The sequence below is a fragment of the Nanorana parkeri genome, unplaced genomic scaffold (assembly GCF_000935625.1).
Source record: "Nanorana parkeri isolate BGI_ZX_2015 unplaced genomic scaffold, ASM93562v1 scaffold6, whole genome shotgun sequence".
In the NCBI taxonomy this organism is placed as follows: Eukaryota; Metazoa; Chordata; class Amphibia; order Anura; family Dicroglossidae; genus Nanorana; species Nanorana parkeri.
In genome coordinates, this window is record NW_017306274.1 from 1,597,900 (window position 1) to 1,616,280 (window position 18,381).

The following is an 18,381-nucleotide window of genomic DNA, read 5'->3' on the forward strand; positions in this document are numbered from 1 at the left end:
CGCTGACTCGTCCCTGCTCTCTCCGTGATGTGATGATCCGATCACCGGCACACAGTGAGTGAGGGGAGGGGGGGGGGTAGAGAGAGAGATTCATTAAGCAATTATATATGTATTGTCTGCACTGTATTAGCAGTATATACTCTATATAGAGTATATACTGCTAATACAGTGCAGACAATACATTTACAATTATACTAACATGAATGTATTAAATGATCTGTATGTAGCCCTGTACTATGGATCATTTAACCCATTCATGTTAGCAGAGGATCATTGTAAATGTATTGTTGCAGGCACACTATATGTACATGTACTATATACTACATATAGAATGCACTGAACAATAGATTTACAATTATCCTCTGCTAATATGAATGGGTTAAATGATCCGTAGTACATGATATGTAGCCCTGCACCCCCTTTTCCACTTACAGAGCTAGGTTATTTTTCTTTTAAATAAATATTCATGTAATTTTATTGGTACCTATCTACCAGTAGCTGCCTCATTTCCCACCCTCGGCTTATATTCGGGTCAATACTTTTTCCCAGTTTTTTTGGGTAAAATTAGGTACCTCGGCTTATACTCGGGACGGCTTATACTCGAGTATATACGGTACTTACTGTTCCTTTGATCCCTCACCGCTCCATTCAGCAACATGACCCAAAGCAAACTGCCCAGTATGGAGGAGCACATGACTTGCTCCATATCAGCACCATCACTTGTGGAATTCATACCCTTGTTTAAGCTAAGACTCTGGTGACTATTAGCTTACACTGAGCTTTCCTATCCCTTCTGGTGGCTGAATGAAGCTGCGGAGGCAAGTATGTCCTCTGCGTTAAAGGGAACCTGTGGCTCTACTCTTCTGGAGCAAAGGACAGACTTGCTGTAAACTTCAGTCAGTAGTTGCATATTATGATAGTTCTAATGCTGAGAAGTTTAACCACCAGTTTGTTTAGCTGGGACCCCACTGTTGGCATCTACTCACCCACCGTGGCCCCGCTATCCATGGTAGATGATAGATAATGGAAAGTGCAAGTGGAACAGTCCTAGGTGGGCAGAAATGATCAAAGTCGTTGGAACAGAGACAGGAACCGCTATCCAGAGGTCCAGCAGATGACTAAACAAACAGACCAATTCCACTACCTGACATGTTCCCCATGGGTGGACTGACCCTTTAAGCCACCAGTATCTTTTGTATGGTGCTTGTGTGGCAATGCAACAATAGTCGGCAGGTCTGATGCTTCTTAACTGATGATAAGACCCCCCCCCCCATGTGTTTGTACCTTGACCCTTTAATGCCGCCTCAACCTTGCATCTTACTGTGCTGCAAACGTGTGTCTCTTCCTTTTATAAATGAATGCAAATGACTCATTTACACAAGGAGCAATTAATGATCGCAGGCAGATGGGCCTATGTCTGGTGGCGTCCGTGCTGCTTATCCGCAGTGACACGTCCGTCTCCCAGTGTATGTGGGGACAGTGACCTTAATAGGGTGGAATAATGGCTGGAATTAGTGCAGCAGACAGGAAAGAAAACACAGCGCATGAGAAGCCCGGGCTCTACAGATCGCTTGTCTTGTGCCGGAGGAGAGATGTGCGCACTTAGTGTGACTCCCCTCCACAGCACATTGAATAAGACTCGGCCTGCCAACAAGTCTAATCGCCGCTCCCGGGACTGGCAGGCTGAAACCCTTGAAGCCATCTAGGAGTTTCTGCTCAAACTTGTGCCGTGTTACAACAGGATACCCCAACGCTCGGGTTTGCTTGGGGGCACCTGCCAATGCAAAAAGTGGACTCTTACTTTAAAGTGGGACTAACGTCGGATATATTTGTTACATGCATGCGAAGTAATGTGTAAGTGTAACACTTCCAGATATGAATTACCTTTCACGGAGATCATATTGCTCTCCATGACAATGCCTTTATCTGCTTCCCCCTCCAGGAGGACAGCGTCATCTTTATTCAAGTATCATCCAAGGTCACATGTCATAGACTACATTCGTGTAAATCCTGGTGTCAGTACAATTCTTGGCTGTGCTCACAAATGTCTTACACCAATTAGCCCCTGCTTCAGCCTCTCTCCTTGTGACTTGTTACAAGGTTACAATGTTGCAATCTGATCACTGGGGGAGGGGAGACTGAGGAAATGGTTCCTCCTGCCTGCAGCAGACTGATCAATGGGAGAGAGGAGACAGAGCCCCATAGGAGGGGTCCGTTATTGCCCCATAGGAGGGGTCCGTTATTGCCCCATAGGAGGGGTCCGTCCATGGGAGGGGGCCGTTATAGCCCCATAGGAGGGGTCCGTTATAGCCCCATAGGAGGGGTCCATATAGCCCCACAGGAGGGGTCCGTTATAGCCCCATAGGAGGGGCCCATTATAGCCCCATAGGAGGGGCCCGTTATAGCCCCATAGGAGGGGCCCTTTATAGCCCCATAGGAGGGGACCATTAGTTCCAGCCCCATAGGAGGGGGCACCGTCCTAGCCCCATAGCAGGGGGCCCTGCCCCTTCTAGCTGGCCCACAAGAGGGGCCCCTTCTAGCTGCACCATAGGGGGGCCCCTTCTAGCTGGCTGATACGTCTAGTTATACTTTATATTGTTTTCATTAAAAATACATTTAATGATCTATTAACGAATGAAGAGTTCCCTGCCAGGAGTTCATCTTTAAATGCACCTTCATGCTAATGATGACTGTCTGGTGTGGGGTCTTGTGCACCTGCTTGAGCCCGTCTCTCCCTCTCCAGCAAATCTCCTGACGCAGCGCGTTCCATAGCCGAGAACAGAAACAGATGCAAACTTTGAAATTCTTCCATTTAAAACACACATAATTCACAGAAAAATAGCTTCTATCCCCAGCATTAAAATCAAATAGACGGCCGGGGAAAGCGCCGACATTGCTCATTATTTCGCGGGAAGGAATTCGGCTTTTCGGTTTGCTAAAAAGATTACTTGTGTGCTGTGTATTTTTTTTCCCCTTCTGGAGAAGAGAAAAGTGTGGTGTTTACACAAATCTGCAAATGCACAATTGAAATTTATTTCCAAAGTGAAACATTATCATCTGTCTGGGGAGCAGGCTGCATTTTTCAATAAGTTAGAACCAAACTCCCAACTCTATCCAATAAAGGATGCCGGCTAATCTGGTTTGTATGTACTTTCTATTGCGTTTGTTGTACAAGTTGGGCTTGATTTTCTTTTTTAACCGGAGTTGCTATGTGGGTGTAGTAAAATAAATAAAAATAAAATATGTTTCTTAAAGGAGAACTATGAGGGGGGGGGGGAATACCGCAAGCAGTAGCTTGCGTTGTACTGTGGTGTCTCAGTATACCGCGAGCTGTAGCTCGCGGTATACTCAGCCTAGGGTGATGGGAGGACGCTAGTTTGTGTCCTCCCGTTACCCTAAGGAGAACTATGGGGAAAAGCCTTAACCCCATAGTTCTCCTTTTAAAGTGAGCCTGTACTTTGGCCATGGTGGTACTTCTGGTGATGGGGAGGGCGGATGTCACACTACCCCTGCCTCCCATAATGAAGCAATCAATTGCCAGGCCTGTATTATCACATATAGATGAGGCAGTAGCATGCACAAGTCAAAATTTACACGGGGTTCCAGAGCAGTGGTTCTCGACCCGTGTAACCTCAGGACCCACATTTGTCCTCGGTCATTAAGTCGCAGCCCAAGTTACACTGCAGTGGAATGCACGGAATTGCGGTACTGCACGTTCCGGTGCGGACGATCGAACTGTGGGTGGGACACACACACACACACACACACACACTCACACTCACACTCACACTCACACTCACACTCACACTCTCTTTCTCTCTCTCTTTCTCTCTTTCTGTCTCTCTTTCTCTCTCTCTCTCTTTCTCTCTCTCTCACACAATCTCACACTACAAAAATGTTTTTATGTTTTTTTAAGGTCCACCCAGTCTCCCTTAGGAGAACTGGAATGGATCCTCAGCCTTGGTTCCAGTGTGGGCTGCTGTGCTGGGACAGAGCTCCATCCATATGCTCATTGCTTGTACAGCTCCCTTGTGCGCCCTGTACTGGAAGTCCCATTAAGGAAGCCGGGCGGTGTGTACTGACTCACCGCCAGCCTTCCTGATTAGCAAGGAAGCCGTCTCCATGCACCAGATGATGAACAAGCATGGAGCCGGCTTTCTGGCCAATCAGGAAGCCTGGGCACAGGTGATGACCCACCACCCGGCTTCCTGATTGGCCAGGCAGCCGGCTCTGTGCTCCCTCGTCACCAGATGATTAGGCTAGTCGGGAAGCGGGTAATGACTCGCCGTCCGGCTTCCTGGTTGTCCAGCTTCCTGTCCAATCAGGAAACCGGGCAGCGAGACATTACACGCCGTCCAGCTTCCTGATTAGCCAGGAAGCCGGCTCCATGCTCGCTCGTCACCAACCTTGTGACGAGGAAGTATGGAGCCGGCTTCCCGGCTAATCAGGAAGCTGGGCGGCATGTAATGACTCGCCGCCTGGTTTCCTGATACTGAAAATTCCGGTATCGGGAGCATTTGGGAGAGTACTGGCCCAAATACTCGGCATCGGCGCATCCCTAGTTCTAACCCTAAGTCCAAAACCAAACAATATGAATAACATGTATCCATGATGTCTTTATTTTCTAGCGTTGACATTTCCCATGAAGCCGCCACCTGTACATGCCAATATGTATGCAGGTAGTCTTTTGTAACCTGCGTGTTTGTGCTATTTCAGATGTCAGGAAAGCACTGGAAGATCTTCAGGACGTCATGAAGAATTTTGAGTCCAGAATGGAGTTCACAAAAGACCTGCAAAAAATTAGCAAGGTAAGGAAATCTTGGCTGTACATAAAAGATTGGAGTATGGGGGTGGGTTGATGAGGCTTTGAAAGGGAACGATCACTAAAAGTGGCTATAGACTAAAGAACAAAGAATGGAGAGTCACCCTCCAACTGAAAGTCCAATCATTGAGTTTTATCTAGTAAGCTTAAACCAGCTGCTGTGGAGTTTGCTTCACACACATCATAATATCTGTTTCATCTTGTCCTACTCTCTGCTCTCATCAATGTATACAAAGCCCTTATGAAGGAAGGCGCCTTATGACCCTGAAATATATTGGCTACGTATGCAGTACAATCTCTTTTGATGAAATAAACTTTAGGTTTGGCGTCTCCATTTGAGTGTGGTGCTCCATTCTTTTGTGTTCTTGGTTCCTATTCGAAGTGTTCCTGTAGAACATTCAGCGCTCAGATATGTCGTCAGCACACCGCTAACCCTGTTTCATAGTGGAAAGCTCTTCGTTATTGCATGATCACATAGAAAAACTATTTTTGGGACCATGCAGGTGTACCCTTTATCAGGCATGTGATCATTACATGCCTAGTGAAGGGTCTCTATGTGGCAGGTTAGGGAGCAGAGTGGGCACAGTGAAATCCTGGAAACAGCAGGTAGGTGTTGTAGGTGAGTATATGCTGTGTTCTGGTCAAATCCTTCATTGGTAAAATCCATATCTGCCCGAAATGCAAAACACTAGTCCTTATTGGAATACAATTCATACATCCGCTGTATTCCTCGGGGGAGATTGGGCCGTTTGGATTCCCTCCTAAGTGCGCATTCCATTACCAACAGTTGATACATGTGGGTCGCATTCATTTTGGAACACAGAGGGTTTTTCTTGAACCCAACCTCATATGAGAAATTATTTGGATGCCCGGTATAACCAAACCAGTATTATGTGTTACGCAGCCCTTAGCAGTATCAACAGGCAGAACACTTAACTACCCCATAAATTCAATTTGCAGACCAAGAATGGTTGAGGATACATATACGGGCTCAGTGATATATTCTAAAGATTGAGCGATTGAGTTAAAACTGCTTCACCAAGCCCATTATATACCAGAAGATCTTCCAGTGCTTTCCTGACATCTGAAATAGCACAAACACGCAGGTTACAAAAGACTACCTGCATACATATTGGCATGTACAGGTGGCGGCTTCATGGGAAATGTCAACGCTAGAAAATAAAGACATCATGGATACATGTTATTCATATTGTTTGGTTTTGGACTTAGGGTTAGAACTAGGGATGCGCCGATGCCGAGTATTTGGGCCAGTACTCTCCCAAATGCTCCCGATACCGGAATTTTCAGTATCAGGAAACCAGGCGGCGAGTCGCTACAATATTTAAGTTGAGTCTTAAGCTGGCCGTACACCTATAGATTATCTACAGACTTTCTATGGTCAGATGGAATAAGTGTAACCGATTCCTCCATCTACGCTAAGCTGCGTGGATGGAGGAATCTCCCACTGGGCCAAGCTTCAGTATCTTGCTAGTCGGCCCCACGCTGGCTCTCAAAATACCCGAACAATCTGATTGGATGCAGCCATCGTTCAGGTATAATGACAGCCAGCGGGGCCACCTAGTAATATACTGAAGCTTGGCCCAGTGGGAAATTCATCCATCTACACAGTTTAGCGTAGATGGAGGAATCTGTTGCACTTTTTCCATCTGACCATAGAAAATCCACAGATAATCTATAGGTGTACGGCCAGCTTAAGTTAGGGGTGAACAAATGAATATGGAGCCATTCTGTCCAATTCAGGAGCCATCAGGTTTTTTTTTAGGAGCCAGCTCCTAAAAAACAACACCTAGAAAAAACCTCAAAAGTTGTAATTTTGAAGGAGCATTGGCTACCTGGCTCCTGGGATATGTCCAACCATGGTCCAAGTTCTTCCTTCCTGTGCTTCCATGGGTGTGGGGAAGAGGCGGAGTGTTTATGGACCTGCTATTATATTCAAGAATTCTGGTCAAAAGTCAACAACTTCATCTCCACCGCAATGGGACTTGCCAATATACATAATCCCGAAAACTGCCTCTTGGGTGTAACGAGAGATCTGCAGCGCTCTACACACTCCAAAACTCTTTTACAAACCCTTTACTTCTACGCTGGAAAGGTGATCCTCTTAACATAGAAGGGACCTTCATCTCCCTCACTAGCTGCATGGAAAAACCTGATGTATTCACATTCACCTCTCTATAAACTCGCCTACGGGTTACGAGATAGACCACAAACATTGATAAATACGATGACCATGGGCTACATCAGGGGTAGCCAAACTCCGGCCCTCCAGCTGTGGTGAAACTACAAATCCCTTGATGCATCTCTCTCCGGGAGTCGTGGCTATGAGAATCTTGCAATGCCTCATGGGATTTGTAGTCCCACCACTGCTGGGGGCGGCCGGAGTTTGGCTACCCCTGGGCTACATCTACCCACACGCCTTCTGCTCTGGAAGGTAGGACATGATTCCATTCTGTATGAAGACTTGAAAACCTTACTGTGCTCTGTTTAATGTTTCCATGACATCACTATGTATACACTTTGAGTAATGAGACATAAGAGAGATTCTATTTTAAGCTGCAATGTGTTTTATTGTTTATGGAATGTACAAATATTTCAAGTCAATAAAACAAAGTCTATGCTATGGTCAGACAGGTGGGAATGCGGCGAGGAAAGGAGAAATGCACTAAAGGGCTCTTATCCTTTTCAGGGTAAGACAAACTCCGGCCCTCCAGCTGCGCTGCAACTACACGTGCTATGAGGCATTGCAGGACTCTGACAGCCACCCAGAGGCAGAGACATGATGGGATTTGGAGTTTCACTACAGCCGGAGGGCCAGAGTTTTCCTTCTACAATCTCACGCTGTCAGATAGAGGGTATTATTGGAATAGAGCGTGGTATGAGTCGGGATTCCCCTTTAACCAGCGTCTGTCTGTTGCCTCAGGTATCCAGTGACTACTTTGATATCAGGGAAGAAGTCAGCGAAGAGACCGTTTCCGTGAAAGGTACGTCCCGCTCTCTCTCTGTAATTGCTCCAATTACCTCAGCGTGCGCCTTTTTCTGCCATTTACTGGTTATCGCTTTGTTATTGTCATCCGTTCAAGGGACGGCCACGGGGCTCCTCTTTAACAGCCGCCTTATTTTGTATGAAGGATTGCCAAGTGTTCTTCATTCATAAGATCTCAGCAGTGTAGAGGTGCACACACAGGCCAGTCTTTTTTTGGGGGGGGACCCTATTTAACCCTTTTACACCTGCAGTTGTTTTCATGTACTATACCCCATGCACAAGGATGGCAATAACATGCGTTCCATTTTGGAATCGTGCACTGATTGCAGCATGTCTGTGCCGTCGTTGACAGCTGCATGACCGGACTAGTGATTGGTAATCAATCAGCATGGTTCCTGAACATTTCAGCTATGGCATGGTGACCACATGGCTTTGTTTGTAAACGGAGGATTTCTTTCTGTACACAGTGATTATATATTTATATTATCATTTATATTCTATGTTTTTATATATATTGATATCATTTTACTTTTTAAAGAAGACAATATGGTGGTCGCTAAAATAAGAAATAATAAAAATGTGTTTTTTTTTCACGCTTTTTGAAATTATGGAGTTCTGGAAATATCAAAATGCCTGGATGGGTGGGTGTCAGTCTGGAGGAGGGGGCGTTCCTATACAGGCTGTATTTACATGCGGACCACTTTAGGTAACGCTCTCATGAGATGCTGAGCTGCCATGATTAAGGGCTTGTTCACACCAGTTGCAGTGCGTTTCGATTCCGGCCGGCTCACTTTTTAGTGGGGCAGGAGGGGGCGTGGCGAGCCATTGAAGTGAATGGCACCGTAGCCACGCCCTCTGGCCGCCATGCGATCGCCCGCACGGAATCGCAGGGCACATTGTGTCCGAGGTCCGGTCTGATCAAAATAGTGCTTGCAGCATTTTGATCGCACCGGAACCGCAGGCACAATGTGCCTTGCGATCCCGTGCGGGCGATCGCATTGCAACCGGAAGGCGTGGCTATGGTGCCATTTACTTCAATGGCCCGCCACGCCCCCTCCTGCCCCACTAAAAAGTGAGCCGGCCGCAATGCGAGGCAGTGCGTTCCGGCCAGAATCGGGCCAGAACGCACTTGAACTGGTGTGAACGGGCCCTGAGAGAACTGAGAACCAATGAATGAAAGCGGCGGGCCAGGGACAGTCAGACTTGGAAGGAAAAGACCAGGTGACGGGACGTCTTCTAGCCAGGAAATGAGGAGGGCTTTATCTGACTCGCTGCAGCTTCTAATGCACATTGTGAGACGCTCGCAGCCTGCACTGAAATAAATTCCGGTCCAGGAGAGGAGCTGGTACAACTGCGCACGACAGAACTGAAGGGCCGGGGCCCGGCTTTAATTTACCCAGGATATATACATATTCCATTTTATCAGGATCTGTGCGCTACATGTGTAATCTGCCCCTCTTCCCCCCTCCCCTCCGTGGCTGGCTCTGATGTCAGCCCGCTCTGTTTACTGCATTGATCTTCTCCTCTCTGCCATCAAGGCCGATTGTTTTAAGAGGGATTAAAATTCATAGCAGAGCTGAAAGAAGATTCCGCGTTGCATCTTCTATTACCAGAGCAGGATACTTGTAATGAGAGTAAAGATTTCGGATGGCAATAGACACAAACGAGTTGCATAATCAGGGCAGTGAAAAAAAAAAGAGAGAGAGAGCAGTAAAAAGAAAATAAAGGGATTGTGATTCTCCCTCCCAACCTGTTAAACTCTGATCATGTCACTGTCTCATCTCTGTACACAGTCATTTTGTGTCGCTCTGCTTGAGGACCAGAGGACGTATATTTACAATAATGCTGTTTTGGCTTTTTTTTTTTTCTTCCGAAGCCTTCCCTTCAGTCTTCTATCTGACCTCTGGCCTTCCCTTCAGTCTTCTATCTGACCTCTGGCCTTCCCTTCAGTCTTCTATCTGACCTCTGGCCTTCCCTTCAGTCTTCTATCTGACCTCTGGCCTTCCCTTCAGTCTTATACCTGACCTCTGGCCTTCCCTTCAGTCTTATACCTGACCTCTGGCCTTCCCTTCAGTCTTATACCTGACCTCTGGCCTTCCCTTCAGTCTTATACCTGACCTCTGGCCTTCCCTTCAGTCTTATACCTGACCTCTGGCCTTCCCTTCAGTCTTATACCTGACCTCTGGCCTTCCCTTCAGTCTTATACCTGACCTCTGGCCTTCCCTTCAGTCTTATACCTGACCTCTGGCCTTCCCTTCAGTCTTATACCTGACCTCTGGCCTTCCCTTCAGTCTTATACCTGACCTCTGGCCTTCCCTTCAGTCTTATACCTGACCTCTGGCCTTCCCTTCAGTCTTATACCTGACCTCTGGCCTTCCCTTCAGTCTTATACCTGACCTCTGGCCTTCCCTTCAGTCTTATACCTGACCTCTGGCCTTCCCTTCAGTCTTATACCTGACCTCTGGCCTTCCCTTCAGTCTTATACCTGACCTCTGGCCTTCCCTTCAGTCTTATACCTGACCTCTGGCCTTCCCTTCAGTCTTATACCTGACCTCTGGCTTTCCCTTCAGTCTTATACTTGACCTCTGGCCTTCCCTTCAGTCTTATACCTGACCTCTGGCCTTCCCTTCAGTCTTATACCTGACCTCTGGCCTTCCCTTCAGTCTTATACCTGACCTCTGGCCTTCCCTTCAGTCTTGCACAGTTGTACCGGCTCCTCTCCTGGACCGAAATTGCTTCCTCTGATGTCACTGCACACTGGGAGCGTCTCACAATGTGCATTGGAAGCTGCAGCAAGTCAGATAAAGCCCGCCTCATATCCTGGCTGGAGGATGTCCAGTGTCATCTAGCCCTATCTTCCCCAGCCTTGCTCTCCTTGGCCCTTCCCTTTTCATTCATTGGATACCGGTTCTTTCAATCTTGAAAGCTCAGCATCACCTCTGGGCATTACACTGGCCAGCCTGCATAGGAATGCCAACCAGACTGACACCCACCCATCAAGGCATTTTGATATGTGCATAACTCCTCCCAAGAGCTAGTATCAGGATTAAGGGCTCTTGAGAGGAGTACTGAACCTACCTACGGCACTCTTCTGGCTCCTCTCACCAGCCATGTTTTGCCTGCATTACATAGAGAAGCACAAAGAGCCTTACTGCGTATGATGGTAATCTGTGTGTGTGTCTCCACAAACACACAGGCACAGCAAGGCAAGACACTCCCTTCTCCATTCTAGTAGATGGGCAGCACTTGCTTTGTCCCAGGTGATCTTGTAATGGAAAGGAGGTTCAGGGAAGCTGAGCTGAGAGAGTTAGAACTGTTGAGAAACATGAAAACTGTAAGTTCTTGGGCAGACGGACATGTTGGGGTAAGGAGTTTCATAGGATGGGAGAGACTCTAGAGATGTCCTGGAGTCGAGCATGGGAGGAGTTGACGAGTGAGCTGGAAAGCTGGAGGTCTTGGGAAGATCGGAGGGGACGGTTAGGATGATACTTTGAGACAATGCTTGAGATACAGCCGGGGGCAGAGTTGTGGATGGCTTTGTAGGTGGTTGTTAATATTTTTTATATAATATATATATTTTACGTAACAGTTTGATCCGGATTCATTATTGAAAAAGAGTTTGAGCGTTTAAAGCTTTAAGGGTTGACATCTACTTCAGTTATTGCAATACCTGTGTGTGTCCATAGCCCACTAGTCATCGGTCACGTGGTTGATATCCCCCATAGGCAAACACCGTACAGCACACAAACCTCACTCAAAACCAAAGGCCGGAACCAGCTCCGTGGTGGATTTTCGAGAAGAAGGGCCCAAAGACCCGTTCATGGAGAATGCGGCGCTCTGGGCCAGACTGGAGGAGCTGGAGAAACAAGAAGAGCTGGGAGGAGAGCTTGCAGAGTAAGTGTCACCTGGATTCTCTTTTTCTGTACTCCGATGGGGCCATCACATTTGGCCAAATGACCTAATTCATTAAAGGCAAAGTATTGGGAGATTAAAACATGGGACACTGCAGGTGTTGCATGCCGACTCTATAGATCGAGAGCCGAGTGATCATGAACCGCTGATCGTTTAGTTCACGTTCCTCTCTCTGCAGGGATTCCCTTCCCTCTCTGTTCCTCCAGTGCTCATTTGGAGGGACAGACAGGGAAGGGGGCGGGCACAGCTGGCTCTGGCTCCAGAGTGGCAGAGCCAGCTGTCAATCAGGCAGACAATATTGTCGGGATCATTCCCATGTGCAGAACTGCTCTGCGCTGTCAGCAAATAGCGGGCCGTAGCTCACTAGATGCTGGCTTTGAGTCCCGGGAGTCCATTAGTGAATGGACTCCTTTGACCCAAAAGAGGACTAATGCCAAAAAAAAGGTTTGGCTTTGTTTTCTTTTAAGGCCATGTGATACGCTACAGAAATACCATCCACTTTGTCCTCTACATGCCCGCCGATTACCAACCACCATAAAGATGTTGGCACAGACTAATTGCATTAAAAGCATCCACGACCGACATAACATATGTTATTATATTGCTATAGAAAAATGGAAGCTCCTTCCCTCGGCAGCGATTCCTGTAAGGAAGAAAACAAGGAGAACTTGAAGACCGATCTAAACGTGAAGCAAAATCATCTCGCTGCGAGCAGTCATACGAAATCCGAATTGTTGAACTCAGGCTGTGTGAACGGGACTCGGTCGCAGCATAGCGACGAGGAAGACAGTTCTGCGAGCTATAAAAATCCCGTCGCCACCATTTACTTTTCCCATACGGTTGAACCAAAAAGGGTACGTAGCCGGCTATCTCTCATCTCACCTTTGCATCACAGGTCTGCCTTTTATCTGAATGGAGCATGTTGGGATGCACTTAATGTTGGAATATACATTACTGTGTTTATAGCAACAACTTTTGCAGTATACAATTTCCGTCACTAGATGGCAGTGTGTATAGGTTCTGTTATATCTATAGTATATAGTCTGTTGTATTGAATAAGGTAGAGAATAAAGCTGTGGCTTCCATGCTGTTTTCAAGCCATGTGCAGCATGCATGTCAGACTGTGCGCTTGTGTTTCTCTGTGAGGCTGTGCAAGAAGTTCCAACACTTAAGCTTTAGTGCCTCTGTAGCTGGGCATTTGTTTGCATGAGAACTGCTTTCCTTTCCATAAAAGTCAATGCTGAGGCAAAAGCAGCCTAATGCAAGTCAGAGGAACCTGTGAAGAAGGCTCTTCTGGCTTGGAGGGAGTGCTGAGACTTGTGGTTGCTCAACTACTCTTTTATAACATTTTCAGTGGCTTAGGTATCATCCGATTAGTTCCAGTTGGACCTTTTTCAGTATCTTTAAAGCAGATTTCTTGCCAAAAATGAATGCAAAAAATAATAGCTTGTTATAAGATAATGTAAAAAAAAACAGATTTTGCTGCTCTTGCTACCTTTAAACCGGATCTGTACTTATTTTCTGCTATAAGATGTCCTCAGCCTTTTAGTCAGCACATCCAGCCCACTTCCTCTGATCCTAGGTCATCCTGCAACCGTGGCCAGCCTTTGATTGGACGCAGAAAAGTGATGGGGTCATCTCTGTGTCACTTTGCTTTTTCCTCCTAGCAGTATGCTTCTTCTCAGCACATGAACTGGTTGGCTGGTGTTCAGCTTCAAAGTAGAACTATGGGGATAGGGCTTTTCCCCATAGTTCTCCTAAGGGTCACTGGAGAACACAAAGTAGCATCCTCCCGTGACCCAAAGCTCAGTATAGCTGTAGCTCACGGTATACTGAGACGCCGGGACGGATCCCGACATTACTGTCTGGATTCACCCAGCTGCGTGAGTGACAGCTGGCTCTGCCTATCTAGAGGCAGAGCCAGCTGTACCCGCCCCCTCCCCTGTCCATTCCACCAGTCAGCGCTGGACGATCGGACAGGGGAGGGGGGGAATCCCTGCAGGGAGCTGTGAGTGACAGTCACGGCTCTCTGCACGGATAGATCGAGAAGTGAGCGAGCGCCGGTATGTGTTCGTTCACTTCCCGATCTACCAAGCCGACCTGTGACAGTTTCATTGTCACAGCTGGCTCTGCCTCTAGATAGGCAGAGCCAGCTGTCACGCAGCTGGGCGGATCTCGACATCGATGTCGGGATCCGCTCCGGCTGCGGCGTCTCAGTATATGGAGAGCTGTAGCTCGCGGTATACTAAGCTTAGGGTGACGGGAGGACGCTAGTTTGTGTCATCCCGTTACCCTAAGGAAACCTATGGGGAAAAGCCCTGACCCCATAGTTCTCCTTTAAACCTACATCTGGTGCCCCTTATGCATGTACATCATTGTGTACATCAGTGTTATTTAACTTCTGTAATTGTCCCCTAGGTGAGAATAAACACTGGAAAAAACACTACTCTGAAATTCAGCGAAAAGAAAGAAGAAGCCAAAAGGAAAAGAAAAAACAGTAATGGGAACGGTCACTCCGCCCTGGAACTGCCGGTTATAAAGACACCAGCGGATATATACAGGTACACTTAATGCCATGTCTTTCCACAATAGTAATTAGGAATTCAGGAATCACCCACAATCCAGATTTCCTTCCAGCTCTGGGGTCTCTGGTTCAAATCCCGTTCCTTCAGTTTCCTTCCCACAATCCAAAGACATGCCAGTAGGTTAATCGGTTCCTGTGTAAATTGGCGATAGGGACCTTAGATTGTAAGCTCTCTGAGGGCAGGGACTGATGTGTGTCTAATATGTCAGCACTGTATAAATGGTTGAAATAAATAAAGTGGCCAAAGATGCTAAACCCGAGTTGGTGATCTCGGCGTGTAGTTTTTGTCTTCTACTGTTAATGTAGAGCAGCATTGGTGGGCTTTTGTGCTGGCAAAATCGCATTCCAGATCTGTGGGCCAGTAGATTGTGTACCTACTCCGTTCTTATCCTGGTGGTCATGCTTGTGTATCAGTTATGACTATTGCTTTATAGTGAGGGGACAATACCTATCACGTACCAGGCTGCTAGCCTGAGGTTAGGTTGACTGGCATTTTTGTAATGAAAGGCAGTGTGAAAACGGAAAAGAATTCTGGAACGCATCACTAGAGATCATCAACAGGAAGGAGGAGATCCTGCATATAGATCTTTAGTTATCACTAGAGGGATCCCCAGCAGGAGGAATAAGGCCCTGATTCCCTATATAGATCTTTATTATCACTAGAGGGATCCCCAGCAGGAGGAATAAGGCCCTGATTCCCTATATAGATCTTTATTATCACTAGAGGGATCCCCAGCAGCAGGAAGGAGGTCCTGATTCCTCTATATAGATCTTTAGTTATCAGTAGAGGGATCCCCAGCAGGAGGAAGGAGGTCCTGATTCCTCTATATAGATCTTTAGTTATCAGTAGAGGGATCCCCAGCAGGAGGAAGGAGGTCCCGATCCCTCTATATAGATCTTTAGTTATCAGTAGAGGGATCCCCAGCAGGAGGAAGGAGGTCCTGATTCTTCTATATAGGCATCTAGTTATCACTAGAGGGATCCCCAGCAGGAGGAAGGAGGTCCTGATTCCTCTATATAGATCTTTAGTTATCAGTAGAGGGATCCCCAGCAGGAGGAAGGAGGTCCTGATTCCTCTATATAGATCTTTAGTTATCAGTAGAGGGATCCCCAGCAGGAGGAAGGAGGTCCTGATTCCTCTATATAGATCTTTAGTTATCAGTAGAGGGATCCCCAGCAGCAGGAAGGAGGTCCTGATTCCCCTTTTATAGATTTTTAGTTGCACCTCATTTAGAATACTGTGTCCAGTTCTGGAGACCTCGCTTCCAAAACTATATTGATCAGACAGCACGATTCCAGAGACAGTCAATAAAAATGATGAAAGGTTTGAAGGATAAAACGTATGGAGAGAGACTGGAGGAACCTAATATGTACAATCTGGAGGAAATAAGGGAATGGTGGGAGATGCCTAAAACCTCCTAAATACATTAAGGGTATACATAAAGTTCAGTGTTTTTAATAGGACACTAAGATCAAGGTCACAGGGCCATGACCTTATACTAGCAGGAGGAAAGTTCCAAACTCACCTTAGAAAGTATGATTTTACAGAAAGAGTAGTTGATGATCAGACTTTGAGAAGATGTAGGGTGTCAGTCCACAGTAAGTGAATTTAAACAAGTTTGGGACTCAATGGACCACTTGGTCTTTTTCTGCTGACAGCCTCTTATGTTTCTATGAAAAGTTAATGCTCATGCATTGTGCTTTACCAGAGTGTTTGTGGACGTGGTGAACGGAGAGTTAGTCCCCCGCAAATCCATCATGAAGTCCCGCAGTCGCGAGGACAGCGTGTGCAGCGACACCAGCGAGAATAGTTCGCACGAGCTGGAGGACAGAAGAGGGTACCAAAGGAACATCAGCATGGAGGACAACATCTTCAGCGACCACAGTGAGGAGGATGACCGGACGCATAAAAAGCTGTCGTCTGTGTTTGGACCATCAGAGGTGAGAGGGGCGATAGGTCAGATTTGTGTAAATGCCTTTTTGCCTTCCTTCACAGATCCTGAGACATCTTCTGCTGAGGTCTGCAAGGAAACCAACTCTTCTGGGAGGGTCGCTCTCCTGTGTCCTCCTGACGATCTCCACATCACTACTGCTATGCTACTGCTGTGTAAGGACGGGCTCGGGCGTGTTCGTAGCTCCACGTGCCGAGCCCGCCAGAAAGCTGACAGCGTGCAGCGCCAATCACAGGCACTGAGACATTTCCCGATCTCTGCAGCTGCGGACCGGGAACATGTCTCAGTACCTGTGATTGGGGCTGCGCGTTGTCAGCTTCCTGGCAGGCTCGGCACGTAGAGATGCGAACACGCCCGAGCCCTTCCTTACCGCTGTGGAGGTTGGAGGTCAGCAGGAATACCATGCTACTCTATCACTTCAACACAACAAGTGATCATATGGTTGGTGGTGTTCTCATGTGTATCAGGATATTACTGCAGCCATTAAAAGTGACCCTGTCACCAATTTAAAATATTGCAGGTAAAAGCATTGTTATAAATGCTGACTTGCAGTGTATCTCACTTTAATTATTTTGTATTCACTTGCAAGGTGCTGGTTAACTTGCCTGGAAATTTGATGGCTTCAGGAATTTCCTAGCACAGCCCTCTCTCTCTAATTGCACATCATAGCCCTCTACTCTTCTGGAAGTGTCTACTGTGTGTTGGGCCAGCTCCTCAGCCCCTCCTTTTTTCCTCTATACATAACATTTAAAACTTTTTCTACTGGGGGGAAGAGCGAAGGGAAATACTATAGAGTTGGGATAGCCAAACTTCGGCCCTCCAGCTGTGGTAAAACTACTTATTCCATCATGCATCTGTCTCTGCAAGCCATGCCTGTGGCTGTCAGTCTTGCAATGCCTTATGGGACTTGTACTTCTACAACAGCTGGAGGGCCAACGTTTGGATACCCTTGTTTTGATCTTGGATCACTTTAGTGACGGCTCTGAAGCTGCCGGGGCTGCTCACGTCACATCCAAGATGGCGGCACACAGCAGCAGTCTCGGGGCTTTTGGATGTCTACACAAGGGAGGCCATGTTACATGCACGTACTGTATACTCTTATGGGGGAAGACTGTTGTTGAAATAAATGGTCCGGCCACAGGGTCTCTCTGAATTTCTTTGATAGGGGACGGTGCAGGCGACACCATAATGAAACAAGCTTCTCTTTATAGGCACAGGCGTTTTCAGGAACAGTCATAGAGAAAGAGCCGTTCTCTATATCTGTGCCCATGACCAGCATCGCCCACCCAGCTCTGCCCACCATCCAGGAGAAGAAGGCCGAGGAGTCCACCGAAGAGGGGGCCAAGAGAGTCTCAAAGTTCAAAGCTGCCAGGATGCAACAGAACATGTGATACTGTGCGCATCCACCTCCGTGTTCCCAGCCGCTCTGGAACACAACCCACCAATGCAGGTCTGGATGATGTTTACTAGTTCAGTCTGTGCCAGGTCACCTTCAGTGGGCCAAAAAAAAATATGAATTTGCAATCATTTTGATAATCTTCAAGTTTTTTTTTTTTTTTTTTTCCTTTAAATAAATATGCAATGATTTCCATTATGGCGAGGGGTACAGTCTGCATCTTTTTATACGCGTGTTGTAAAAGTGTAGAAAGTTTGGAGAGAACATTGTGTTAAGTTCCATGTCACTGAGGTGAGACCTCTGCAGGCCTGCTATGGGTCATTTTAAAGGGTAGCTGAACCCCGAAAACAAAACATGTCATATGTTGCAGCTCACCAGTCCTTAGACATTAGCCTTTTCCTTTATCTTCACCTGGCAATCCTTCCAGCAGGGCCGGGCCGAGGGGTAAGTGGAAGAGGTTGGTGCCTGGGGTGCTTTAATGGGTGCCCACACGACTGCAAGGGAGGTCTTGAGATTTCCCCGGCAGGATATCTGGCAATGGTGGTGAGAAGATGCGAGCAAATACTTCTGTCCTCATGCAGGTGGCCACACTCTATGCACGTCAGGGAATTTTTCGGGCTGTTGCCTCCCAGCTCAGGCCAAATACATTGAAGATTTGAGTGAGCAGAGGCGCCCCATTGAACAGATGACGAGTTGAAGTCACATTTGTCT

At 47.1% G+C, this 18,381-nt stretch overlaps 1 protein-coding gene across 1 annotated transcript in view; it reads left to right on the forward strand.

The window, feature by feature from the left end:
- Window positions 1-17,831, forward strand: part of URI1 (URI1, prefoldin like chaperone) — a 67,077-nt gene extending 49,246 nt beyond the window's left edge. Inside the window, exons 5-12 of the mRNA XM_018553094.1 lie at window positions 4,717-4,808; window positions 7,764-7,824; window positions 11,273-11,278; window positions 11,552-11,720; window positions 12,349-12,592; window positions 14,157-14,299; window positions 16,032-16,263; window positions 17,492-17,831. Of these exons, the coding sequence (XP_018408596.1) occupies window positions 4,717-4,808; window positions 7,764-7,824; window positions 11,273-11,278; window positions 11,552-11,720; window positions 12,349-12,592; window positions 14,157-14,299; window positions 16,032-16,263; window positions 17,492-17,665 (1,121 nt within the window). The 3' untranslated portion in view covers window positions 17,666-17,831. The remainder of the gene's footprint in view (window positions 1-4,716; window positions 4,809-7,763; window positions 7,825-11,272; window positions 11,279-11,551; window positions 11,721-12,348; window positions 12,593-14,156; window positions 14,300-16,031; window positions 16,264-17,491) is intronic.
- Window positions 17,832-18,381: the final 550 nt, after the last annotated feature.